Source organism: Pagrus pagrus (genome assembly GCF_965226575.1).
Source record: "Pagrus pagrus genome assembly, chromosome: 20".
Taxonomy (NCBI): domain Eukaryota; kingdom Metazoa; phylum Chordata; class Actinopteri; order Spariformes; family Sparidae; genus Pagrus; species Pagrus pagrus.
This window is the reverse complement of record NC_140207.1, coordinates 26098383-26112378: the sequence shown is the minus strand read 5'-3', so window position 1 is coordinate 26112378 and position 13996 is coordinate 26098383. Positions and strand designations below refer to the sequence as shown.

Sequence of the window (13996 nt, the reverse complement as noted above, 5' to 3'; positions counted from 1 at the left end):
AGTGGAGAAACACTGCTTATGAGCTGCAGGAGGAGCACTGTTTTTTTTTTGTTTTTTTTTACGTATATTTAAAATATTTATTATTTTGTATTTCTGTTTTAACTGATTCTCTCTTTTTTGCCATCTCATTTGCTGCTGCAATAATGCTAATCTCCCCGTTGTGGGAGTAATAAAGGCTTGTCTAATCTATTTTATCTTGAGCAGTTTCAGGGTCTTGTTCATGAGTGATGGGAAAATGGAGTGTTAGATGGACAGCTGGTTTGGTGCAGCATCATCAGTAGTACTGCGGGTGCTGTGCTGGACCATCTTGGTGAAGAGGGAGCTGAGCTAGAAGGCGAAGCCATTGATTTACCAGTTCATCCATGTGGAAAGCGTTGCCGGGGAGAAGGATGTCTGGAATACCCTTCTCCGACCCGATCCCGGATAAGTGGAAGAAAATGGATGGATGGATGGATGGTTACAGCTATATTGTCAGGTTTATTCACAATATAGCTGTCAATAAACTTATCTATTGCTTCTGATTAACTGTTAGGACAAACAGTAAGGACACATCTATCTCCTCACCAAAACTTAAAGATGTGTACAAGGTATCACAAGTTTGCATCAAGGGGAAAGGAAGCAGTTTCTCTACCTCTTTTGCAGCTGTTAATCCATGAACCTGTGACTCAAAAGCAAAAGAAAAAGAAAAACTTAACTTATAAACCAACAAAGTTAGTATGTCCGCTGAGAGACACATATTGGATGTGTACCCCAAATTGGAAGGAAATTGCACAGAGAGAAAATAGATTCCCTAAAGGCGAAAGGTGTTTGTTTTGAGTGTTTATCTGTTGGACACATGAGTCAGGACTGCCTTTGTCTCCTGCAAGTTGTGTAACCTGAAACATTCTACCATCCTCCACATCCCTTCAAAGCAGAAGGAAACCAAATCAGAGGACACACTGCAAGAAACATCAGGGGATTGTTACACGGCATTCCTTGATCCTGGCAGTACAGGCACCTTTTGCTTGGACTGACTCATGAGAGAGCTGGAGGTGAGAGGAAAAAATGACAAATTCTTTTTGATAACAATGAACTCGGAAGAGTTTGTAGATTGGAGGTAGCTGCACTCAACAGTAACATTGGCTGATGTGTTCACACAAGATAAGATGCCTTTGACTTGTGATACCATTCCAAAACAGGAAGGGTGAAGTCAAAGTCCTTGTAGGCAGGTCTCTCCATCTTTGCAACACCCCTGGGCAGTTGTTTCAGGGTAACAAGACCAGGCCCATATCTAAATTAATGGGGAGAGAGCCCGAATTTCACTTTTAATGGTAACCTGGATTAAAAACTACATGTATAGAATTGCCGGTCAAATCTGATTTAAAAAACACTTAAAAGGCTTGGTGACTTTGTCCCAAAATAAGGCCTTTTCCCCCACAGGTTATACTTCTACTGCGCATGTGCATAGTTTCACGACACCAACTTCTTGTAAGGTTTAATTCTGAGTGACGGGATGTGATGTGGTCAGCTCAGCCCACCCCACCAGAGCACTTGACCAAATGTGAGTTTAATGTCTAATCTTTGAATAACCTCACTTTGCTTGGTAATCTTGTACACTAGTGTGATATCCTCCTCTTCCATGCTTATTAGAAGTCCGTCTGCAGCCGCACTTAATCAGTTGAAACTGTTGTGAGTCTTGCTTGCCTCAGTGCAACAACGTGATTCGCTGATATCTTTCCATAAAGCACACATTTGGCTATTTGGGGAAAGGGGGCAGGATATGTGATACAACAGCCATCTCTGGCATGGTGGTGGTAGCTTCTATATTCAAAATACCTCGATTGATCTGTCTCCTCTCCAATGTCTCAGGTTATGTGCTTGGCAGCACTTAAGCTGTGTAGAAACTCCTGTCATAGATGTTGATGTGGAGCTGTTAATTGGAACCAACTTTACAAAATTAATGGAACCATAGAAATTAGTAAACAGCAAAGACCTTATGTGGTCAAAACCCTGTTGGGGTGAGAGGATAGTGGATTGCTGAGAGGAGACAATGAGACTGGAGGCAGTTGTTCCACCATTATAGCCAACCACATATGAGTTTCTAACTAGAAGCTGTTGGTAAAGCAATGCAACCATGACTTCAATGAGAACTCAGCAGATGAAAAGTCAGGAATGTCAAGAGAAGATCTCAAGTTCATGGAAATCATGAAAAGCTCTGCTGAACTCAACAATGAGCATTTCTGTCTGAGATTACCTTCCAGAGAGGATAATGTCACCATGCTCAATAACTACCACGTTGCTGAACAAAGGGCCCTGTGTCTGAAAAGGAAATTGAAGAAAAATGCTACATTCAAAGAGGAATATGGTGAACTTTCTTGATGATGTATTTAATAAAGGCTACACACCAAACACCAACTGGAAGGAAAAGGAAAGGGCTGGTACATCTGGCATCATGGCGTGCACCATCCTAAAAAGGGAACCTTTAGAGTGATACGAGTTCTCACAAGGTTTGTCAAGAATCAGTCGCAATGATGGCTGATATACAAACAATGTATCACCAAGTCAAAGTGACTTTCTTTGCTTCCTGTGATGGCGAAGTGACACAACAGCTCACTGAATACAGAATGACTGTTCATCTATCTGGTGCGGTATCATTGCCCAGCTGTGCCCGTTTCGCCTTAAGAAAAACTGCTGAGGATAACACAGCAAATCTTCCAGCACACGTGACAGACACCGTCAAGCACAATTTCTATGCAAATGATTGCTTTAAGTCCCTGCCTTTAGAGGCAGAGACCATGGCCCTTGTGAGAGCCCTAATAGCTAGATGCCACGCGGGAGGGTTTCAGCTGGTAAAATTGCTCAACAACAGCAGGTCAGTGTTGGAATCCATTGATGTGCTGAGGGTCCCCCAGAAAGGGGACTAGTGGGACCCGTTGAAGGCGTCACTGGGCTGGAGGCCAGCCAGCTCAGACACAGTCTCTGACAGGAGGCTAGCAGGCAGCCGGCTAGCTGACACAGAAGCTGGCTGGAGGCTAACAGGCTGGTGGTTATTCAGCTCAGGTCAGGAAGGCTATAGGCTACCAAAGCCAAGCCTGATGGAATAGAGTGCAGGCTGGTTGCAGCCAACCTGATGCTGAGGCTTGGGTCAATAGACATGAGCCTGGAGCTGAGGCTTGGGGGTGCAGATGAAGTCTGTGGCCCATGCATGTATAGAGATTTTCAGCCAAGGCTTTGAGGACAGTTTTTTGTGTTAATAAGACAGGTTGTCTCTCTGCGTTGATCACCAAATATCTTTGATATACAGTTCATCAAAAGAGTCTTCGTCTGCTGGCTTCAAATTTGGCAGGATCATTCTGTAATATAAGGCTGCAACAAAAACCTAAATGCAGACAGACATGGAGGAATGATGCAGTTAGAATTATTGATGTAACAATACCAAAAACTCACGGTATGATATGTATCACAATATTTAAAAAATAAAAATAAAAAAATGACTCAAACAAAGTCCTTTAATAATGAATGCGATTAGTATCGCATTTATTATTCATATACATTATTTTATTTTTTTTTACTTCTGCTTTCCTTCTGTAGTATAATACACGTAGTAGTGGCCATGATCCAAGCATGTGTAAAAAGTAGCCATCACACTATGTACAACTGCAAAACAATACAGCAGCCTGCAGCCAGTAACTGTCCCTCCCTCCCTCTGGTTGTACAGCGGGGCTGCCATGGACCTCAGGGGGGTGTGACACAGGAGGACAGCCGAGAACAGGCACTCGGCCAAGGGTCACACCGATCTCCCTCCCTCCCTCCAGGGTCACTAAAATCTCGGTCAGCGTCACGAACACGTTATTATTTCCTTACTGTCTGTTCAGTGGCTGTCTGGTAATGGGTTGATTTTTTTTCTCACGAGTGGTTTGTAAAAACAAACAGCCAGCAGCGGAGCTGATGCAGCGGACTGTGAGCCGGAGCTTCCCCGCTGGTGAACACAACGCCTGGCTGTCGCAGTGTCTTGATGTGATGAGGTGAAGCAGACAGGACAGGTGGCGGAGCTCATTACAGCTCGAAGACCACCGAAAACATAACCGGAGCGTCCGTGTAACAGTTAAGCATCGAGAACAAAACCCATGAAGCCAACCAATCAGAGGCGGAGTAGGGCAGGTCTTATGAAAACGAGTGTGTTGAGCGGTATGACTGCGCCCTCTGCTGTTCAAACAGAGCAATACAATGACAAGGAGAACGGAGAAAGCATTCATACTCATTTCCCAAGATCCATGAGCTTTATGAGCAAAATAACCATGTGATAGGTTGGTAGATATTGTCACAGTCCCACGACGGTATGGCTGCATTTTTATATTGTGATATTGCGAAATTCGGTAGGATATTGTACATCCCTAGTTATAATGTTTATTAGAATGGAGATGGAGGTGAAGAGGGGATGGCAGACTGTGGCTCAGCTGAAGAAGTGCAGGGATGGTTGATGAGCAAGCAGGTATAAGCAGACATACAGATGAGATGTCTCATTATGAGATTGTCCTGAGGCATACGGAAAACTTGTTAACCAAAAGCTAAAACAAAGTGCGAGGAATATCACATTACATCACATCACATCACATAACACTAAGAGTCAGAGAGGCAACTGCCAGGGTCGCAACAATCATCCAGCCAAGAGTGGAAGTTTAGCTAGGGTTAATATACTGGAGGTGATGAGCCGATGGGCAGCAGGTGAGCAGACTGGGACAGATGACAAGATGATGGCAGTCAGGTGAGCAGAGCTGGAAGTCAGCAGAGTAGACCATAGCCACAGCACAGGCACACAGACAGACATGGCGCTGGTAGTATGATGCTGTGGGGCTGTTTTGCTGCCAGTGGATCTGCTGCTCTAAAGAAAGTAAATGGAATAATGAAGAAGGAGGATTATCTCCAAATTCTGCAGGAAAACCTAAAATCATCAGCAGAAGATTGGCTCTTGGGTGCAGTTGGGTGTTCCAACAGGACAATGATCCAAAAGTATTAATCAAAAGAATGATCCAGAAGTATTAAAGGAATGGATCAATCAGGCTAGAACTGAGGTTTTGGAATGGCCTTCCCAAAGTCCTGACTTGAACCCCATTGAGAACATGTGGACTGTGCTGAAGAAACAAGTCTGTTTCAGGAAGCTAACAAATTTAGTTGAACTTCACTGATTCTGTCAAGAGGAGTGGTTAAAAATTCAGGCAGAGGACGACCAGAAGCTTGTGGATGGCTATCAAAAGCACCTCATTGAGGTGAAAATTGCCAAGGGACATTTAACCAAATATCAGAGTTAATGTATGTATATTTTTGAGCCTGCAGATTTGGGAACATTTTTAAAAGACCTATAATAAATTCATTATTGAACCAAACTTCATGAATGTTTTTGTAACAAAGTAGTTTGTGTTCCACTCATTCATCACAGAAACATGGGAGTTGTAGAAATCATTGGAACTCAAGACTGTGTACGTACCATGATCATGACTGTATATGCCATATATACATACATATATATATACTGTATATATACTATATATACACACATGTATGTATATATATATATATATATATATATATATACACACACACACACACACACACACACATATACACAAATGGAAAATAAACTTCTATGAATTTTTCAGTCATAATAGTATGAAGTCTAGAATCTAAATTACAACTTAATATCTATTTGTACCAATTACAATGAGCTACTGTAACAGTATGTATTTGAAAATGAGGTGTGTCCCAAATGTGCTTTAATATAGTATTTCTGTAATAATGTATAACTGTGTTTGTGTCATTCCAGGTAGTTTACATCACTGTAGAGGATCTGCACAAAGTTGAAATCAACTAAAGTGTATGTCTCTTCATTTGCTCTGTGCTTGCATTTATAATATACAACTTACAGTTATGGAGCAGTTCCAGTTTTGTAATGTGATAAGATTATTTCTAGTCAGTGTTAGTGTTATTGTAAGTCTGTTTCAAAATGTTTGACTTTGATCTGGTGCAGTGTCAGTCAACATAAAAAACATAAAATACTTCACTGGTTGTTCTGTATTGTACAGTATGCATTTGTTTTATCTACTGTATGTTTAAGGGTTGGGTCCTCTTAGTCAGTCAGCAGTGTGCACACCATAATTGCAAAGAAACCATTTTAACACAACAGTTGACTGACACTTGAGTGGATGGATCACACTGCTATATCTGAATATCCATTTGTATCTTGTACAGTGATGTGATAACAATACTGTTACAATGCAAATTAAAGTTAATCTTGTGAACAATATGTCTCACTCAGGAATTGCAGAGGATTTTTTCCTTTCTTAGTTTGTTAGGCAATAACGACAAACACCTTTTTTGTAACTCACCACATATTTTTGAATTATGGGCCTCTAGCTAATAGTAGAGGTGGTGATCAACAACAAATTCATCATTGAAGTGTATTAACAGACACCTTTTTCATTACACATCTGTGTAAAAAACAAAGAAATAGCATTATAACATTTAAAAGTGTAAGAGAATGTAAATTTGGAATGAATTGAATAAGAAGCTTAGTTTAGCTCTGCTTTGTGTAATATTTATTATCAGCAATTTAATATACACTGATCAGCCAAAACAAGTCAGATCCCTGGAGACCCCACCATGGCTTAGACTTGGCTCTGTGATGATCAGTGTTATTTACTTCAGCTGTTAGTACTTTTAATGTTGTGGCTGATGGGTATATAATCACATCAACATATGTAACGACGCCAAAGTCATCTCGCTAACAGGAGAGAGTCGATTATACATGAACCAGGAAATACATATGTGAAACCTTCTGTGTTTACATTAATGTCATGATTAGACGTCTGATTCCATAGGATAACAGGCACTACTAAACCAACAGGGATCACAACAGGGACTGTCAGAACATCTAACCAGAGTCAGCACTGACTCTAACCATCCAACACCTTCAGATCTCTGCTGACACACCCTGACACACTTGTTTTGATGAAAATCAGCTTGGCATCAAATTTGCAATTAATTAAAAATTTAAAATGCCAGTGTCAGTCACAAAAAGCTCCCCTGTGCAGTATCTAGCTGCCTGTTTAAGACCAATTCAACTACTTTTTAGAAGGGCCAGATGTGTCTTTTTCTTTCTTTTTTTAAAGTGACGTACCGAGCGGCCAGACTTTTACATTTCCTGTGTCTGACCTGTAAAGCTCAAAATGTAAATGTGTTAAAACAAGAAAAACATTTCTCTGCTTTGTTTATTAGTTTTCCCAATTGAAAAATAAACTACAAAAGACCCTATAAAACCACACTGTAGAGAAAACATAGTGCTCCTTTTTAATCTTTGAAGTAGATTGCCAGTTTGACTGACAACCAAGGTTCAAACTTGTGAATGAAATAAGCGTTTTTGTGCTCATCATTGGGTCAGTTTGCTTCTTAACAACATGATCAGAGGTGGAATGAGGCTGGTAAACAGGTCTGGGCTGTGTGAGTTATTCACATTGCTGAGTCAGGCCTTTTGTTTAATCTATGGTTACCCTAATAAACTTGGACCTGGGTGTAGGTTACCCATTTGATAAAAAGGGGAAGTCATGTATTCAAACGATTCTGGCAACAGGGGGCGCTGTCGGCCAGCCCTGACGTTGTTGTGTATTGGAGACTTTGTGGCGATAAATCACAGGACAGATACTGAGCGTGGGTTTGAAGGGCTGACCTGAGACTTCTAATGTGGACGTTGTACTGAGCTCACACTCAGGGCTCACAGTAGCGGGTCAGTAGCGGGTCAGTTGGTGTCGGTTGGTTCTCCGCTGGCATCATCGGCGTCAAGTGTCTGGGAAAGAAAAGTTGCTCCAGCAGCTGACAGTATGGGAGACGTTCTTCAAAGTACCAGACAGTGCTCAAACACAAGTCAGAGGTTCTTCTAAGTGAGCGGTGAACTTTTCCTGAGCCAGCAACAAGCCTGCAGCAGCGGGGAACAGTAATGGATAGCCGGGGTTGCAGTGGAGACCCTGCCGCGGAGAGCAGCGGGTCGGCCCGCAGAGAGGAGCCGAGCAGCGGAGGACGGCCGGAGCTGCTCATGTACCTCACCTCCCTTCAGGAGAGATACGGGACCGCGAAGTTCAGCCTGGCGGCATACCTGCTCTGCTGGGCTCTGCTCCGATGGTACCGGGTGAGATTCTTCCCTTACATGTTAAGCTGTGACTTTAAAGCAGTCTCGCTCCAAGGTGAAGACGAACACTTCGCTGGGCCTAATTATCGAGAGGCACAGACAATATAAACAACATGAGCGTGTCCCGTTCAGGTCGATATACACACTGTATCCACGCGCTGCGCTTTAATACAGTGCATTTCCACAGTATCAGTCCTCACAAGTGTTGGTGACAGACTGTCTGTGTCTGTGTCTGTGTGGGGCTCAGGTCAAAGTCTGGAACCTTATTGGGATGAACTTGGTGAAGTAGTCTAGATGTGGTACAGGCTAAGTGAAGTCACCTTGTTTTCTATTGTTACTGTGGGACTACACTTTTAGAAACGACATCCCTGTAGATTTATGTTGGATAAGTTGAATCAGACTCAAGCATACATCTACAGCATGATTATATTCAGTACACTGTTACTGTCCAGCAGAGGTGGCTCAGATAACTAAACAAACTACATGGTACTTTAGTAACATACCCCATTGGATTACAAAAGAATGTAACCAAATTTGAATACTTTTGGATTACTTTAAGATTACTTAAAAATCAAACATTGAAAATATTACACCTTCTACTGAAAATGGACACAGACACAAAAGTTTGAGTTCCATCAATATATTTTTTTCTCTTTAAACATCTCAAAACATTTTCAATGCAAATAAAATGCATGCTGCATATTCAGCATTTACAGCTGGTTACACTGAACAACTGTTACAGAAACAGTAACTGGCACAGACTACAGGTCTGCTGTGTGTTCTACAACATGTGGGATCTGTTTGTGTCAGGGATGTACTCAGATGTTTAGGCAGGCAGGGGCTCTGGCGAAAAAAGGGCCACTCACCCCACCCACAAATTCTCTGTTCCCACCAAGTATATCGCCACACCGCCTTTCATAATGTTCATAATGCTCTGTACTCAAACACTTAATTCCTAGAAGAAACCACAAGTCTGACATGTTTAGGGATTAGTAAGGATACAATTTGAGGTCAACATGATACTGAATTCAGCTATTTGATATATGGAGGTAAATCAATCTCTGACTGTTTCTAGAGTCCTATTTGCATGAGGCTAGTATTATCAGGAAACCTCATGTGATTTAGAAATGACCACCTCACCTTTGTGTTTCATGTGGCGCATTTACACGGGACGAGCAAAGGCTATGTTTTACTCTTATTTACTGACATTATGTAACATCCACTTTTAGTAGCAAGACGTCTGTTCTTCAGCAGCTACGTTATTAATGTAGTTTAGAATTGATTTGCTGACTTTCTGTATGTGTTATAAGCATAAATACGCATGTGCAGCTGTTTTGAAGCAAGTAAAAGTTTCTTTGTGGCTGTACTCGAATATACCAACCTTTGGTTGTTCCTAAGCTTCTCTGTCATCTTTAAATGTAAATGTAAATGATCTCAGATGCCGATTTGCACAGGACTAATGTTATCACATGACCTCTGTGTTTGGTGAAGTGTGGTTGGTAATTTGCGGTGGAATTTTTACTTTACTATGCATAAATAATTGACTGATTATTGATGGAATCAATAATTCTCTCAGTTGTTCCAGAGTTTCAGTTACTAAAGTTTAAGTCAACCAAAACCTGGCAATCATGCTGATGAAAACGCCTAAATGTTATGTGTGGGAGTAGTGCAGTATTTCAGTCTGCACTATAGAAAACAGACAACACAAGAGGACAATAACATGCTGAATTTCTACAAAATGAAGGTACTCCATTAGACCTGACTGCTTTCTGTTTTCTACTTTTGATGCCATGTTGCTTGGTTGAAAACAAATACAAAACACATAATTCCACACAGGGTTCATGAATGAGTATTGATCTTTCCGGATTAGAGCCATAGAAAGATTAGCTGCTAAAATCTTTTGTAGATGTTGGAATAGTTGACCAGGGACGGACCAGTATTGTGCAGCATGTTGGGGTTTCAGATACAATGTTTATTATGTTTACAGGAGGTCATTATAGTTGACTGTCTGTCATTTTGGTGGAGAAACCTGTCTAGAGGAGGTGAACCTCATCATGACAAGGCAAAAACTTTATGTCACGATTGTCCTTGGCAAAATAATTGTGATTCACAATATTATCCTGATAATCATCAAAATATGCTCAAAACATTTATAAGGACATTGAAGCATACTAGAAGCACTTTTCCTTACATTTTGTTTTGAAACAAATGTTTTTATTGTATTGCAGACAGGATACACATCTTTTTGTAGCCGTCATATTTTTATTTCCTGAAAAAACTGTTGGTTCGCAGGGTAGACACCTTACTGTGGCAGGTTCTGCAGGTGGGCACCTCGTCTCCCTGTTGTCCTTTAGTTTGGAGTCAACAGTATTTCCACACATTGGATGTAACTTTTTTGTGGGGAAACGATGTGCAAGCTGTGCTTTCAGCCATGGTGAACTGCTTAGAATTTTAGAATGACTGAAAAGATGCAGACTGGGGGAGTCTGCATCTTTTCAGTCATTCTAAAATTCACAAGGGGGTTGTGGTAATTTAAAATAAATCAGGAGTTGGACTCCTTGCAGTCCTAAAATATCATTTTTACTTCATAAAGTTATTATGAAGTAAAAATAATTTAATTATTATGAAACAAAAATGAAACTCTTGGCATACATTATTATCTACATAATGACTTGTGTGCACAAGTTAAAAAATGTAATCTTTCTGGGGCTCAGTAATTTTCACACCTATGGTGTGAAGACTAATATGTAAGGTACAATTTTCACATAAAAAAAAAAAATCATTTCATTGAGTCAGTTCGACAGTGGTGTAACTGTGAGTGTCCCTATTCTTGTTTCCTATAAAATATTACACATGCAGCTATTTTTCCTCAGTGATTTACATATATTCAGTGGCTACCATCAGTGGCTAAGCAGCAGGAGGAAATGTTTATAGATATCAGTGTAAAATAAGGTGGAAGAAGGGTGTGTAGCAGTGGTTCCAGACCTTTTTGTTCTGTGACCCTCAAAAACTAATCAGTGTTTACTTGTTACCCACCACAGCACATGTGGACAAATTGTAGAGGACAGGATGTTTGTAATAATCTGGCATGTTTTCTTGGCACTTAGGTCAGTGATTTAAATGCTGCAGTGCATCATGAAAGTTTGTCATGGCTCTCTGCACATTGTCTTGACAAAACCATTACCCAGCTTAATAAGAGGAGGGCGTGTCATAAAGAGGGTCTCTCTACAAGGTGGAAAATGTCTTATGTTCAACATTGATTGCAGGGACAAGAAAAGTCATGTTTTAAATCTGCCTGCAGGCTCAACTCAGTTCATGGACGACTGCAGATATGCAGTGTGTACAGGTGTGTGAGGGTGAATGGAAAAGGCTTTCAGTCATGGTTACATTTTCCTGTTTTTCACCTCGTAGATTAATAAAGGTGTCAGCATGCACCAAATCAAAATTTTCCCAGGATGGAGGGTTGTGTCCTCCCTGACCCCTATCACTGTTTACATCCACCGGGTGTTAGCTAGTGACTAGCTAGCTGTCATTCATTCCCCAATTAGCCTGTTCACTGTGTACTATCCTCTCTTTTAGAAGTAACTCACATCACCACAGTGTTATATTATCAAACAGTGTTCATTTTCTGAAATTACCAACATTTTCACGATGAAATAACTTAAATTTATGACAATTTTTTAGGAATCCTGTCTAAATAGCCATTAATATCTCTGAGGGAATCTGTCAGTTGTCGGTACATGTGGAATACCTACTCTCTTTGTATCCACATGGATCTTCCTATTGCTGTTTATTTCAAAGATATGTGTTTACTAGCATATTCCTATCAATTATTGTAATTGCTCTAACATTACTGTGCAATGCTGGCCTGATGTTTCAGGACAGTTTTTTCTTCAATCTTAATTAAATTTTAATTTACATCCAATCCTTTCATCTGCATTTTTGTAATCAATAAGTCTATCTAATCACAAATTGGATAATGAAAACCCTGACATACAGTTAAAACAACACAAAAGTTTGCAGCAGGTGCAGGTTTGGAGAGGTGACCAGCTCTCCATTATAAAGGGTTAGGTCCCTAAATCTACAAGGTGTTACTTTAAAATGGGATTTAAATAGGGACTGCTTAAGCTAGTAGCGAGGAGACTCGCCTAGCTTCTCACTGCCTTCGTCTGAACGTCCACCCTGCTTCGTCTGGCTTGGCACCTGACTTGAATAACCCTCGAGTCAGATATGGCCACCAGCCACGCCCGTTAACAGCAGCTCTCCTCTAAATGATGTGAGCACTTGGTTTGGTGCTAGGATGAATATTAGGTGCTTTTTGTAAACCCTGAGGGCCTGTTTCAATTTGTTAGGCTAGAGTAACCTTTAAGAACCTTTAAGATAATTTGCACACTTATCACCTACTTTTTACTTCCATCAAAGAATCATAAAATCAGCGTCCACAACTTCTGCTTTAACTACAGTTGAAGGTTTATTACAAAGTTTTAGCAAGGGCAAAGCATACAGCTCAATCTTATCTCAATTACTATCAATCGTTATCAAGAATACCTATTGATAAAGATCACAATTCAGTATATAATAAATATTAATCTAAAAGAGCTGAGGCTGGTTAAAACTTAGATGTAGTAGAGATTGAGAGGGTCAGGCCTTTCCGGCCGGTAAGCCTTTCCCTTCCTGCTGAAAGTCCAAGTCCTTGTGGTAATTCACGACCCCGCCCGAGGTCCCCAAATGTCCTCAAAGTCCAAACTTCATGCCAGCAGAGTGAACAAAAGAACTCCAATGTCCACATTATAATCCACAGTTGGTTGGTAAAAATGGCTAATCCTCCTTGTGCTCTGTTATCCTTGGATCCAACTGCGAATCTCTTAAAGTCCATTCTGCGATGATCGGCTGCTCACATACTCCGTCTTGTAGGTGAATCCAAGGTAGGAGAGAACATTGTCTTCAGAGGCGGGTTTTGGCCATGCAGCCACTTCCGTTAGCAGGATGACGTACTGGTCAACTGTTGTTCCTCTTTTTTTTCCTGCAAACTCATTGTGACATCTCGACCTTTACCTCACTTCAGCTTGTATATTACTTTTGTCTGATTAATCTCTTCATTCGATTTTGTAACTGTTTCTCATTTATAACTTCATTATAACTTCATTGTAATCATGACAACAATAATCACACATCGGATTATTAATACAATACGCAAATAGCAGCGCTCTTATATATTTCTTAATCACTTTTTAGAACTGGGTGTAATGCCCTTTACTTGCTGATGGTATATGACCAGTGTGTAGCAATCTCAACGCTTTTGATAATAAATAAACAGTTAAAGAGTAACTAATACTCTGTGTAGCGTTTGAGAAGAATAGCCTGCTTTGTGGCATTATTTTAATACCCCTAGTTTTACTTGTAGGGGTAATGTGTCAGTAATGTAACTGACTCATACTTAAGTACAGATTTTCAGTACTCCTTCCACCCCTGGTAAGAATGTGTGACAGCGCAAAATAATATAATGTTTTTCAAATTTTATTAGATGGGGTCCTCTCCTCTGTTAATATGATTTACTCACAGCTGTGTGCATTGAATTAATGAATGCAACTTTATTTCAGACAAAACAAAAACAAACTAAACCGTTTATTAATTAATTAATAAACGATTGATTGTATCGAATGCTTTCTTGAAATCAATAAATACCCCAGCTGCACATTTCTTTTGGTCTAAGGAGCTTGTGATTTCTTCAATAAGTTCAGTGACTGCTAAAGATGTTGATCTGTTGGATCTGAATCCGTATCGACTGTCAGTTAGTATATTATATTTGTTCAGTCTGTCAACAAAGAGCTTTTCTACGAT

General features: G+C 40.4%; 2 protein-coding genes across 5 annotated transcripts in view; both read left to right on the top strand.

Annotated features, from left to right (window-relative positions):
- Positions 1-6035, top strand: part of LOC311249629 (uncharacterized protein) — a 28645-nt gene extending 22610 nt beyond the window's left edge. For both annotated transcript variants that reach the window (XM_084340821.1, XM_084340823.1), the window contains one exon: positions 5801-6035. In XM_084340821.1, the coding sequence (XP_084196947.1) occupies positions 5801-5848 (48 nt within the window). In that variant the 3' untranslated portion in view covers positions 5849-6035. The remainder of the gene's footprint in view (positions 1-5800) is intronic.
- A 1717-nt stretch (positions 6036-7752) lies between these two features.
- The window catches only part of arhgef4 (Rho guanine nucleotide exchange factor (GEF) 4), a 146318-nt gene continuing 140074 nt past the window's right edge, over positions 7753-13996 (top strand). For all 3 annotated transcript variants that reach the window (XM_084339923.1, XM_084339922.1, XM_084339921.1), the window contains exon 1: positions 7753-8155. In XM_084339923.1, coding sequence (XP_084196049.1) covers positions 7967-8155 — 189 coding nt within the window. In that variant the 5' untranslated portion in view covers positions 7753-7966. The remainder of the gene's footprint in view (positions 8156-13996) is intronic.